Raw genomic sequence first — 13,069 nt, 5'->3', positions numbered from 1 at the left:
ATTCAAGTGGCCCCATGCGGTTCAAACCCACATTGTTCAAGGGTCAGCTGTATATTTTCACCCAGTTGGACTCCTACCTTGCAGTTTCATAGCCTTCTTTTTTCACTAACAGTATAACAGTTTCCCATTAAGAATTCTTTTGGAGCCTGATCTTTGATACTTGTAAAAGATGACTGATAATTTATTTGCATCCTATATTGTTGGACATTACTATTTTTGCCTTATAAACATTTTACAGGGAATGTCTTTGTGCCTGTATCTTTATCCATATTTCAAATTGTTACTTAGGATAAATCATGAGAATGAGATTGCTGAGTCAAAGGGCATGTATGTTTTGAAGGCTCCAGAGGAAACTGATCCCTGTGATCAGTTCCCACCGCCACCCCAGGAAAGTTACACCTGTGTTCAGCCCCCTTCAGCAGTGCACAGGAGGTGCTGAGATTTTGGGGAGGGGGTCCTGGTTGCAAATTGTAGGGTCTGCCAAGTCCTCTCTTTATTGAGTCTTCCTCTGCTTCACTGGAGGAGCCCTCTCTGAGCATTATGGACTCAATACCCTCATCTTGATCTCTTTCTCAGGAGGAGGGGATGTGGAAAGAGCAAGAAGCCGCTAGGCGAGACCCTCCCTCGGAAAGTTCTTGCGCTGCCGCTGCCATCGCCACGCCGGAAGGCAGCCCCCCAGGTATCCCCAATTCCTTCTTTAGGAAGGCACTAAGCTGGCCCCTCAGGCTGCCGTGGGGCCTGCTTCACCTTCCCCGGAGGCTGATTAACTGGATTCAGGGACTCCTACGCGCCACCAGCCTGCATATCAGGGACAATGCTTACAACTACTGCTACACCTACGAGCTCCTGAGCCTCGGGCTGCCCCTGCTCTGGGTGTTCTCCGAGGTCCTGGCTTCCATGTACCGGGAGTCGGAGGAGTCCCTCCAGAGCATCCGCGACTGGCTGCTCAGACGCGTCCCGGCCAAGCTGCACTGAAGCCCAGCCCCACAGTACCGTAACATTTCCCGCGTAGATGGCGGCGTGTTCGGCCAGCTCAGGCGCTGGCCAGGGAGCCCCACGCCCTTGAACCAGTTAGCGCAAAGCCAAAGAATTTCCCGTCGGCCACCTGCACCTAGCCTGGTCACGGTGAACATCTGCTTCAGGCCACCATGACATGAAGGATGTTTTTTTAAATAGCTTTGTACTTTTATACCAAAGCGAGCCATACTTCTAGGTTTACATTTCAATTTTCAACGTTTAATAAGCCAAGAGAAAGCATTTTTTTTTTTCTATGAGTGTCAGTTTTTTTAAACACGGGTTTGAGGTTTATAACTGGTATTACAAAAACCCCTTCCACGCTGTGGTCTTGAAATAGCCGCTCCCTGTAACGTGAATACTTTGGAGCGAGCATGCAATCTCCTGACAGTGCCTTCTGATTTTGTGCCTGGATACCACTTGTCAACACAGGACAATTGTTGCAACATGAAAGCATAGTAATTTAGAAGGGAAAAAAACAAAACAGAAAGGACGAAAGAGAATTAAATACAGAAGGATATGGCAACATGTAGTTGCCTGTTACCTGTCCTCCCAGGGAGAAGGACTATTTTGCTCCCTTGTTCTGATGTAAAATAGTAGCTTCAAGATGCCCCTGACCCCAGTACCAAATTGCAGCCAAATTATGTAGAACCACAGGATTTCAAGTGAATTGCTACAGACATACGTTTTCCCTTCCCACTAATGAGCATGGCAGCCAAAGCCCATTGGCCCCTGGCCACTCAGAACTCCATCAAACTGATGCAATCCTAAAGAGGAGTCGTGTCAGCTGGTGGCCTTTCAAGCCCTCCTTTTGAGGTCCCCAATCCAGGTTGCAGTCTGAGCCAAGGCCATTCAGGGTCCATAACAGTCAGGCTGAGGGAGGAAACTGCCCTCTCAGGCCATGTCCTTTGGGATGAAGGGTATTTATTAGCACCTGACAGTATTATTTCTGGAAAGCGTGACCTCCCCCGTGAGCATGGCTAGCAGGCATTCTGGCTTCTTAGCCAATCGGCTGCCATGCATATTTGGTCAAACGGTCAGAAACCATTGATTATTGAATTGTCCCAACTGAGGAATGCATCTGATCCAGAGGGAAGCTCCCGTGTCTTGACTAGCAGAGGAGGCTGGGAGTGGAGGCTGTTATTGACTTATGCATAAGAAATATACCTTATTAAGGGCAAAACGGGCCTTGGGCCCACCTACATTCTTCATTCTGGGCATCTGGAGGAGGCCTCAGTCTTCCCAGCTCCACTCTGCCTGGACATGCACGGCTGCTGGGTCTGGCTGAACAGTGGAGATGGCTAATAGAGAAAGACCTTCCACAGAGTTCAGTGTATCTAGAGTTGCTGGGCCCTGCCTATTACACTAGAAAGATCCTCTAGATTAAGAAAGGATGGAGTCTGGTGGGTTAGGAGCCAGAACTCTTAAGGGCTTTGAGATGCCGAGTTCTCCAGGGTGGGAAGAAGCAGGGAGGCATTTCTATAATAGAAACACTTCCCTGAGCCCTTGGGTAAATCAGGGGCGTGACTGCGGCCAAGTCCGTGGGAACTGGCGCCTCTGTCTTTGTTGGAACTGTTCTCATCCTATGACTTGCATTGTGTTTTTCCAAATTTTTGCTGATATTTTAGTGTTCTCTGGTGGGAGGAGCCTTTGATTTGTTTCATGTTTGATTCTGAAAGTCATGATGTAAACACATCACAGCTGTGTCATTGTTATTCCCGTCAGCTCAGGGCAGGATGAGATGCTTTGTGGGATGCTCCATGAAGCTAGAGTTAGGATCTCTGAGAATGTCACTTCTGGCCATAAGGAGACTGGTTTGAATTACTCTGGTGAGACAGGGCGTGCCTGTCAGAAGCCTGAGATGTTTGTTCTGAGACGTTGAACCTTCCTGGTGGGGCAGCACCAAAACACAAAAGTAAGTCCTGGGAGCGGGATGTTTCTAAACCTCCATAACGTATTTAAGAACAAATGTGGGATACTAGAGTAAAATCGGGGAAGAGAGGATGTGGGGGGCGGTGGAGACACGGGATTATTTCCAATTGCACGGATCCACCCTTGCAGATAAGTCACTGCTCACTTCCAGAAAGGTTCATCTGTCTTAAGCAAGCCATAACTTGTTTGGGGGAGTTGCTCTTTTTTTTAATGGTTGCCTCGTTTTCAACTCCTGTACCTTTTCATATTGTCCATCAATTTCCTTGTTCCCCCAACTAAATTCTCTCTTCTGTCTCTCTCTCTCTCCAAACCTTACACTGTGGCCATCAGTCCATTTCAGCCTTCCAGTGCTGCACCCACTTCTTGGCTGACACACTTCTGCTCTGAGGTGACTGGTTTTCTTGCCAATTTTCAGAGAGTGGTACTAACCCCTGACCTGCTTTCTGCGCCCCGTCTCCCCCACTGCCCCCGCCGTGGCCTTGGTTGTGCTAACTGCGAGCGTCTTGCCTACTAATGGACTCATTCATTCGGTGGCATGGTTGGTGAACAATGTGGGGTGGTGTTCAGCTCGAAAGCGTTTCTGATTCCATCCCTCTGAGCCGGCTGCCCAGTCCACTCCAGGTGCATGGCCCACCTCCTCTCTATACTCCACGGCCTGCATGCATGCTTTTCTGGTTGCACTTACAAAGCCACTTACCTTCCTGGGAGGATTAACCTGGAATATGAGACTGTGCCATAGAGAGGGCCCTTCACCTTTGAAAAGAACTCTTTCATCTCTCAGCCTCTGAAAAAGCATATGCATACAAGCATCTTCTTCAGTTGCTTTCTAATATAAAGATTATCAATGTTATCAATCCACACCATAGGTGACTCTTTTTGGAAGGATTTAAAAAAAAAAAAAATTTCTCCCAGGCTTCATCACAAGCTTGGCCCAGACTCTCTATTTTAAACACACGATCACAATTTTTCTAGTGAAGCTTTCCTCCCCTGCAGCCTATACTTTCCCTCCCAGGGTTTTGCTTTGACTCTTCTGGTCTCTCTAGGCTCATAAAGCCCCAGAGGATACAGAAGCTTCAGCTAGAGCAGTCATGGTCACAGGCCAAGGGTGCCTTGGAGAGCAGCCCCCTTTCAATGCCCCCAAGCTCTGCTCAGAACACATCCCCCTGCTGACTCTGCCTGGAGCAGCAGGACACTCACATTGCTTTTAAAGAGAAACACCACACCTAGTCCGGTGGGGCTGTTGAAGGCAGGCCTCGCAGTCCCGGGCTGCAGGTGGTGGTGTCCTGCATGCGGCCCAGAGCCATGCTGACCTCTCTGCACAGCCCTGCATGCTGCATTTTGCTCCCTTGTTGGTGCAGATCCCAGCCAGGACGAAGTCACGGTTCTTGTCTTATCTTCTCTTGCAGAGTCTCTCCCCTTTATAGAATGTCAACCAAAGAGTGCCCTCCTCCCCCCAGCCTCCTCCTTAGCTAGCCTCCCCCACCTTGTCACCATGCATGTTTGTGACCTTTGGTAGTCCTTACAGTGCCACGTGGAACCCTGTATTTTGCACACAGCGAAAAATGTTTAGCTTTATTTATGGTATTTGATGCTGTACATGGAAATAAATATGGTTCTTTATAAAGCTCATTGTTTCCTCTCTTCTTTGCCATGGAAGCTGCTCAAACCTCAAACACAGGGGTTGGTTGAAGGGGTTGGCCTTTCCTGAACTGGCGGGCCTTGCCCTTGTGGTGACATGGGAGCTCTCTGGGGCTGTGCTGGGTACTCTCAGAGGAAATATTACCTGGGGGTAATATTTGGAAAATATCACCCATGCTCTGCAGCCAGGCTTTGGGGGGCTCTTCCTTGAAAACTCACGGTACTTTTCTGCTCTAGGTGCTGGGCATTGCTGGCTGAGGGTCAGGGTGCCCTCAGCTATAAGGAACAGACTGTACTGACAACTGCTTGCACCCATTTGCTGCACACATCCAAGCCACGGACCTGTCAGAGAACTTTACTTAGGAACCTTATTCTAACTTAAGTTCCCGTGCGACAGAGGTTGCTCTTGAAAGTTTTGTGCTAGCCCAGCTGAGTGATGGGTATAAGGTAAGAGGAAGGACTGGACATTGGCTTCAGAATGGCCGTGTGCATGGCAGGTGTATTTATCCAGGGAGGAGAGTCATTTGGGCTGCTAAGAGACCCACTTTGCCCTCAAAGGCTCAGGTCACTCAGTTTCTTAGGCTGCAAGGCTCTGCCCACAGGGCCACTCTGAGGATGTTTCCATGGCAGGCTCTGGCTCAGTTCCACTTGTCTTTAAGGGAAGGATTTGAAGTTTCACTCAACTAGTCTGGACGGTGTCAAAGAAATCTGGTCCCTCGCCTCCCTAGGGTGCATGCCTTTCTTGGCCAGACTGGATGTGCTGAGCTTCTGACACTGGCATGTAAACTCATCTATGAACTTCATGAGGGCCTTTATGTCTCTAAAGGGGCACTTCTGAGGCCCTGGGCCTCTGAGCCCAGTTGCTGGTGCCTGGAGCTGCCTGGCATCATGATCAAGTGTTGTTACTCTTACCCAGGTGAGATACTCTTTCTGTTCCCTAAAAGGAAGGGTGTTAGGGACTGAAGTCAGGAGCTGGGTTGGACAAGTGACTTATTCTTTTATTCATTCATTTATTCACGTGTTCATTGAATGCCTGGGCATATTCAGGACCTGGAGATGTAGCCGTGAGCTACACAGAGCACCGCCCCTCCCCGCATCTTGGATTGTGTATAGCTCAGGGTCGTTGTACTAGGCTTGCTTTGTGTAGTTGTGCATGCACTTATTTATTTGTACATGCACACATTGGTTTACTCAGCTAATATTTAGCGAGCATCTACTGTATGTTGAGGGAATGAGACAGACAAAAGTCCTCATTCTCATGGAGCTTACAGTGTGGGTTTGATTTAAAGTTGGGTTAAAGCAACATTTTCCAAAGTGTGACCATAGAACACTAGCTTTGAGAGGTGCTTTGTGAAGAAAGGGCTCCATAGTCCCAGAGTTTGGGAAATGTTTTATACTTACCATGCTGATCCTCCCAAATCTTGGTGATCCACAAGACTCATTAGCACATTCAAGTCTGAGGAGTCCTCCAGTAAGGAAGCCTAATTAACTTTTTTCAACTGGGTTTTCCTATACCTCTTTGAAATGAGTTTTTTGTTTGGGGGGAGTTTTTTGTTTTGCAGATTACATTCTATGTAAGTGTTTATAAAATATTCTTTACCCAGAAACACTGGATGAAAGAAATTAAAATAAAAATGTAAATAATAGAATTAAGTATTGGTCAGATAATGGAGTGGTGACTTTCTAAACTTTAAAATCTCTGATGGAAAAAATCTCAGAGGGGAAACGTGGCACAGATCTGACTTATAAACATTTTTTAAAACTTAATGTGCAAAAAGTAAAAAAATAGTCAATAGGCAGGCAGACCAGGGGAAAATCTGAATTTGATGTGATAACAAAGATGTTCATTGCTGTGGCATTTAGAAAGTTCCTGCAAAGCAGTGGTCTCAGGCACCTTGCCCATGTAGGTAGTATTTGTTGATTAAAGACCCAGTGATAAACGGGCAAAGGCTATGCATGAATAGTTCACAGTCAAGCAAATTTTAAAACACTGAGACAGCAAGCATTTCCAAAAATGTTCTAACCTGGCTTTCAAAGGAATGTAAATTAATCATGCTGTACCCACTAAATAAGTAAAGGAATAGTGAATAGATTTGTAAGAAAAAAATGCAGACTTAATCACTAGTATTAAGTGAAAAGTTAAATGGGGACAATCTTTTCTGGAAAGCAATATGGTAACGATTATTAAGACCCAAAAAAAGGGATTCTGACCTCTGGGCCCAGAAATCCCACCCCAGGAACTGATCCTAAAGAAATAATCCGGCCAGAGAAAGGAAGTCCCTGCAACCTGAATACAGAGTAGGGTAAGTGAGTCAAGTGAAGTGGGTGAGCATGGGCTGCTCTCCTCTATTTCTGTGAACTCATTTGCTTTCAGGGCTTTTCCTTTAATCCCTTAAATAAGTAAAAGAAGCAACTGGTACTTTCACTGCCCAAGGCCAGTGTTTCCAAGGAGTCGAAGAGTTCCTGTGTGGTACCTGATTAGCTCTTTACCTCCTTGGGTTGATACTGAAACTAGAGGCGCCCTAGAGCAGGATCTTCAACTATTAAGCATCTTCACCTGTCCAAGGCTCAGGCCAGGAATCTAGTGCTGCTCACAGGAAAGGCCTTGGCATAGAGCAAGGCCTTGGACTTGGCTGAAGGCCCAGCTCTGACCCCAACACTTTGTACTGACTCAGAAGCACTGGGCAAGTCCCTTCTGTGAATGGAGCTAGCAATGCCTCTGGCTGAGGGTTTTGTGAAGGCGGAGTCTGTGAGCGTGCCCAGCAAGGGCTCTTGCTGAGTTATAGGGTGAACTTTCCTGGTTTCATGCAGCAGAGAGTGTCCTGAGGGAGGCATTCTGGGTCAGAGAGACTCAGAGTCTGATAGGACTTCTGAGAACTAAACGGGTCTCGGTTCACATGGGGTGGCAACACCTATTGCTCTCTAGTCTTCCAGTCCCCCAGCTCTCTGGAAGGTAACTCGTTCTTCCCTTTGGACATTCTGGCCTCAGTTTGAGCCCCTCTCTCCCACCACCTGCATTTTAGTTTTGCTTTAGTGAGTGTCTTGAGTCTCAGCAGAGGAGCTGTCTCCAGCTCTGCCATGGGCTGCCTGCTCACCATCTCCACTTCGCTCTCTGCACAGAGTCTCCAACTTAGATGTCCACCTCTGATCTTCCCCTGAGCCAGACTCCACCCTTGGCCTTCACAGTCTCCAGAAATGGCAGTTCTGTTCTTCTTGTTGCTCAGCTCAGAGCCTTGGTTAGAGTCATTCTTGGCTCTTCTTTTCTTGGTCCTGCATCCAGTCTGCTAGTGAATTCCAAGTACAGCCAGACTCTGTCTGCATCTCACCACCTCCATGCTACTGCCTGGTCCCAACCACTATTATTTCTTCCCACGTTTTTCCGGTGACCTCCTACAAGCCCTTCTTATAGAGAGCTCTCCCTATGCCATTCAACCTATTTTCAACCCAACAGCTGGAGTAATTCTGTTAGAACTTAAATCTGATCTCTCCTCTGCTCAAAACTCCAATGGCTGCCCAGCTCAGAGGCATATGGTGGAGTCAGACGGTTCTGTACAGTCTGGCCCCTGTTACTCTGACCTGCTCCGCCTCATATGCTGTGTCCCAGCCACGCTGGCCTCTGCCATGCGGCATTTGCACTGGCTCTTCTCTCTGCCAGGAACACCGTTTCCTGGTATCCATATGACTGATCTCTTTGTTTCCGTGTCTCCCTCCCTGTGAGGTCCACCTTTAATACCACGACCTGCACCCCCAGCTCTCCTGATCCCCCTACCATTTATTTTTTCCGTCATACTTATCACCTCCAACTGTATTATATAAGTCACTTACTACCTGTATGTATTGTTTATGTTTTCCTTCTTATTGAACATAAGCTCCTCAAGGGTGGGAGTCTTTGTTTCTTTGGAACAATCGTATACACCCATCAGGTAGACCAGTGCTTGGCACATAGCAGACCCTCGATAAATATTTGTGGAATAAATAAAGGTCCTGCCTTCCAGCCTGGACCTCTGACTCCTCTGACTAGGGAGCCTGTGGCCATCTGGGGCCTGAGATGGTCTTACTGGTGTCAGGTCACAGGAGCAGAGAGAACCCGTGAGAGCAGTAGGCATTGTGTCTTGCTACCTCCGCAGAGCCTTTGGATTGACTGGGAGAAGGGAGTTTTGGTTTAGCTTCCATTTTGCCTCCAAGGGATATAATCTGCACACAGCCTCTCTTGGCTGCGTGTCAGAGCAAGTATGTTGGAAGCTGGAGGCCCAAGGTTGGCCAGCATGGGCAGGAGAAGGAAGAAGAGAAGAGTCAAAATCTCTTGACTCCAAAGCTTGGACTCCAAAGTCCAAGATCTCTTGATCTCCAAGATCTCCAAAGCTGGCACTGTGAGCCAAACACAAGTAGGAAAGTCAGCTTCCTCTCTGCCTTCGGGCCAATACACTGTTGGAAAGACACCTCATGTACCATTCCTTCCTCCCAGCCCTGATGGAGGAGGCCTTGCTGCTCGGAGGGCTCAGGCCAATCTGGGGGCCCATCTGTAGCTGGTGTTTTCATGGTGTGTCTGGGCAGAGGGCTCTGTGAGATGAGCAGATCAGCTCTGCCGAGGGCTGTGAGCAAAGGAAGGGCTGGGTCCTCCTTCTGGTTGGCTTTTAGTTTACTTGAGTTGGTTTCTGCACAGAAGTTGCTGCTAAAGCCAAGCAGGGTCCTTGGAGGAAGACTGCTCACACTGATTCAAAGCAGGAGAGGGTGAGCCCGAGTACACATGTCTGCACACAAACATGCCCCATGGTCAGCCTGGGGACGCCTGATGAGAATGCCACTAGGCAGGAGAGCCATGCCCCAGCATGGCAGGTGGGCCCAGGGCCACCCATCAGTGTACTCATCCCCTGAAAGCCCCTGGAAACTGGGATTCCTAGTAGCATACTCTCCTCCAGGATGGCAACCGTGCTGTCTTTAGACACCTGTGCCTGTGTCTTTGAAAGGGACATGCACTGCAAAGGCCCTTGGTACTAGATGGACAGATCCCTCCTAGGGCAGTTGGGTGGAGGGAATGCTGGACACAGGCTCCTTCCCAGGGCCCTCGCCCATCCTGCTGGGGGCCTGTCAGTGTCCCCTCACTTATCACAGTCCAGGAGACTGCACTACGCTTAGTACCCTGGACAGCTGCCTGTTTGCTCTCGGGCGCACTCCTTGTCTTTCCCCTGCTCTGCTCTGTATTAGAGGTGTGAGTGAGTGAGTGAAGTCATTCAGTCGTGTCCAACTCTTTGCGAGTCCATGGACTGTAACCCACCAGGCTCCTCAATCCATGGAATTTTCCAGGCAAGAATACTGGAGTGGGTTGCCATTTCCTTCTCCAGAGGATCTTCCCAACCCAGGGATTGAACCCAGGTCTCCCACATTGCAGGCAGACGCTTTACCGTAGAGGTGTAACCCCTGCAAACTACATCTCCCAAGCTCCTTTGCAACTGGTTTCCTATTAAGTTTGACTGTGGAGACATTACTAGTGAGGGATTGGAGGGTAGGATCAAGGGAGAAGCCAGGGTATTCCTCCATCACTCTGCATCCCAGGCAGTGCTGTCTACTTCCTATGGTACCCACCACCTAATGTGTGGCCCTGGCCTCTGGGCTCATAGCACCAGCTCCTCCCAGAGTCCCCCTTGCCAGTAGCTTCCTATTATTACTCATCTGTGCATTGCCTTGTCATCCCTATTTGACTTTTCCGTCAAATAACTCAAAAAAACTTTGACCAATCATTATTCGTTTCCTTTATTAACTTTACTCTGTTGAACTCCCTGACTTGGGTTCTATTTTCTTGACTGATAAACTTTCATTGCTCTTGTTAAACTTCTCTCTTCCAAGAGAACAATGGGCAAGAGAGCAGAGGGAGCTTTTACAAGCCCAGAGCCAAAAGTGGCTCTGGCAGTTAGGAGCTGTGTGACCTTGGACCAGTGAGATAACATCTCTGAGTTTCAGTTTCCTAATCTGTAAAACAGGCTTAATGACAGTACCCAGGAGAACCTGTTGCTTCGTTTTCTTCCTGGGTTCTGGAGGAGAATGGAGGGTCTCCAGACTTGGGGAGAAAATGGGAACAAGTTTGCCAGCAGAAAGAGGGGCAAGGCCTGGAGGGGCCTGGCCACAAAAGAGCCTCAGGACTTGGCTGCTTGGGGCCAAGTGAGGATAGACATTTCCCTGGACACTGCCTGCCTCTGCCTCTGGAGTCTCCTCTTTCTCCAGGGAGCAGGTGTCTGGCCTGAGCAATGGGAGGAGACTGAGATGTTCAGCTCTGAGCAGATTTCCTTCCCTCCCGGAGGCTGGGGCGGCTGCCCTGGGAAGGGCTGGATCATCCTCACCCTCCACAACCAGACACCTCCTCCCCTGGCAGCTCCCAGCCCCACTGAATTCTCCCTATGAGCACTGATGACTTCAGGCAAAGCCTAGGACAAAGAGCAGCTGGGCCTGGGGAAGGCGGCACCAGTGAGCACACCCAGGCCCGTTACTGGGGGCTGGTCACAGACACGCTGCTCTGTGCCAGGGCTGGCCGATCCCACTCACCCTTGGGGTGGCCCTGGTTGAGTTACTCTGGTCTCTGCATTCTGCCACTCATGCAGTGCAGATGACCATAGCATCTTTTCAGGACCGGGGGATATCAGAGAAGATGAATGTAAACTCCTAGACAGGCCTGTGGCCCCAGGTGATGAGTTGGGGCTGCTTTTGTTATTGCTTTTCGATCACTTCTGTTACAAGTACTAGTACCACTAGGACTATCGCTACTGGTCTGGCTGGGGATCCTCAGGGGAATGCAAAGAAGTATCTGCAATAGAAGCTTGAGTGGAAATTTCCTCTTGGGGCAGCGCTGAACCTGAGACCCAGCAGTTGCTGGGCCTTGTGGGGCAGAAGGGAGGAGCATGTCCTCCTTGGGGGTCTTCTGCCTGCGCGGGGTGGTGACCAGAGGAAGCACCAGCTTCTTTTCCACAAGTCTCTGTGACCAGGTGCTCCCTGGCCCCTGCCCCTCCACTGATACCCAGGCTCTCCTGTGAGAGACACTGGCCCTGACCCTGCTGCACTGGATCTTCATTCAGCCACATCCCCACCCCTTCAGAAGCCAGGGAGCCAGCCTTACTCTGATCTATCCCTCAGCCCTGCCGGCAAAGACAAAACTCTCCAGGAGAGAGAAGGAGGAGGAAAGCAGACCCTGGGTGTTTTTGCAGGTTTGGGCTGGCCTCTGAGATATAGTGGGTGTGTGTCTGCCGCCTGGCACAGCTCACCTCCACTGCGTGCAGCCACCCATGGGGCCAAACTGCTCTCCACTCCCTCTCCCCTCTTCTCCGCCCTGTGTGCTCAGCTGATAGGTCTCCTCCAGTCATCACAGCTGCCTCCTCACTGGTATCCCTCTCTCCTCTCTCCTCCTTGTGGGTCCTTCCATCCACCTTCCACTCTGTGACCAGAGCTGTCTTTCTTGGAGGCAAATCTGATGATGCCAACTGCCAGCTTCCAGCCCTTCAGTGGTTGCTCCCAGAGCAAAACCCACCCTTCACCTCACCATTCCCGGTCTGGTGTCAATGCAGTCATTTCCCACTGGCTTCTTTTCTCTACACTCTTGCCCTCCAGTCGTGTGGACTTAGTTTCCATTCCTATGCAGGTGGCAGTGCTTTTCCACTTTGTTTTTGCTCCCAGGGGTCTGCCCCCTGGAGCACCACCTCTCCTTTCCCTGTTCAAATCCTACTCATCCTCAAGCCCCATTGAAACGGCGCCTTGTAACCAAAGTCTTCATTGCATGGAAGTTTGACCTCCCTCCACTCACACCTCATCTTTGCCTCACTCTTTTGGGTCTACCTTATAACACAGGTATTTGTGAACAGACCTTTTTCCTGTGGGGCAGAAAGAGGTGCTTTGAGGCAGACCATGGCTGACTCATCTTCAAATCCCCAGTACAACCTGGATCAGAGAAGAGCACAATAGCTTCCGTTGACTATGCAAATAGCTGCTCACACAGCTCACAGGCACACACATCTATACTCACAGTGAACCATGTATAGAGCCAGGTCTCTGCAGCAGCAACTCTGTGTAACAAACCTCCCAAACCTTAGTATCGTGTAATGTCATTTTTTCTTGCTTGTGGGTCTCTGGCTTGGCTGAGTGGCTCTGCTTCAGGCTGCAGGTGTAAAGTTAGCCTGGGATTCCATGGGATCAGCCAGGCTGTAGGCTGGCTCCAGATCTGCCCCATGTGCCACAGTCAGGGACCCTAGGCTAAAAGGGCAGTAGTCACCAGGGACAAGCTCTTCGCATGGCCAGCAAACAGGTGTGCAAGTGGACTAGCCAAACAGCAAGGGCATTGAAAGCTGCAGCTCACATCATGCCCACTGATTTTCGCTGGTCAAAGCAAGGCTCAGGGCCAAGCCTCAGGGCAACTGGACAGAGAAGTTCACCCCACCTGTTTAGTGGGAAGGACTGCAAGGTCATAGGACAAACTACAACTCTGTTACAGGGAGGGACTGAAGAA

General features: G+C 49.6%; 1 protein-coding gene across 21 annotated transcripts in view; it reads left to right on the top strand.

Moving 5' to 3' along the window:
• The window catches only part of MICAL2 (microtubule associated monooxygenase, calponin and LIM domain containing 2), a 240,860-nt gene that overhangs the window by 151,538 nt on the left and 76,253 nt on the right, over positions 1–13,069 (top strand). For 16 of the 21 annotated variants that reach the window (XM_086340006.1, XM_086340019.1, XM_086340017.1 and 13 more), the window contains one exon: positions 577–679. In XM_086340006.1, the coding sequence (XP_086196132.1) occupies positions 577–679 (103 nt within the window). Of the gene's footprint in view, positions 1–576; positions 680–3,276; positions 4,571–13,069 lie in introns of those variants that run through there. The other 5 variants (XM_086340021.1, XM_086340024.1, XM_086340020.1 and 2 more) reach the window with 1 other exon arrangement.

Source organism: Bos grunniens, chromosome 15 (assembly GCF_055505025.1).
Source record: "Bos grunniens cultivar Pamir isolate PY7600 chromosome 15, Bosgru_T2T1.0, whole genome shotgun sequence".
Classification (NCBI taxonomy): domain Eukaryota; kingdom Metazoa; phylum Chordata; class Mammalia; order Artiodactyla; family Bovidae; genus Bos; species Bos grunniens.
The sequence above is the reverse complement of the archived record's forward strand: the minus strand, read 5'-3'. Positions and strand labels throughout refer to the sequence as shown.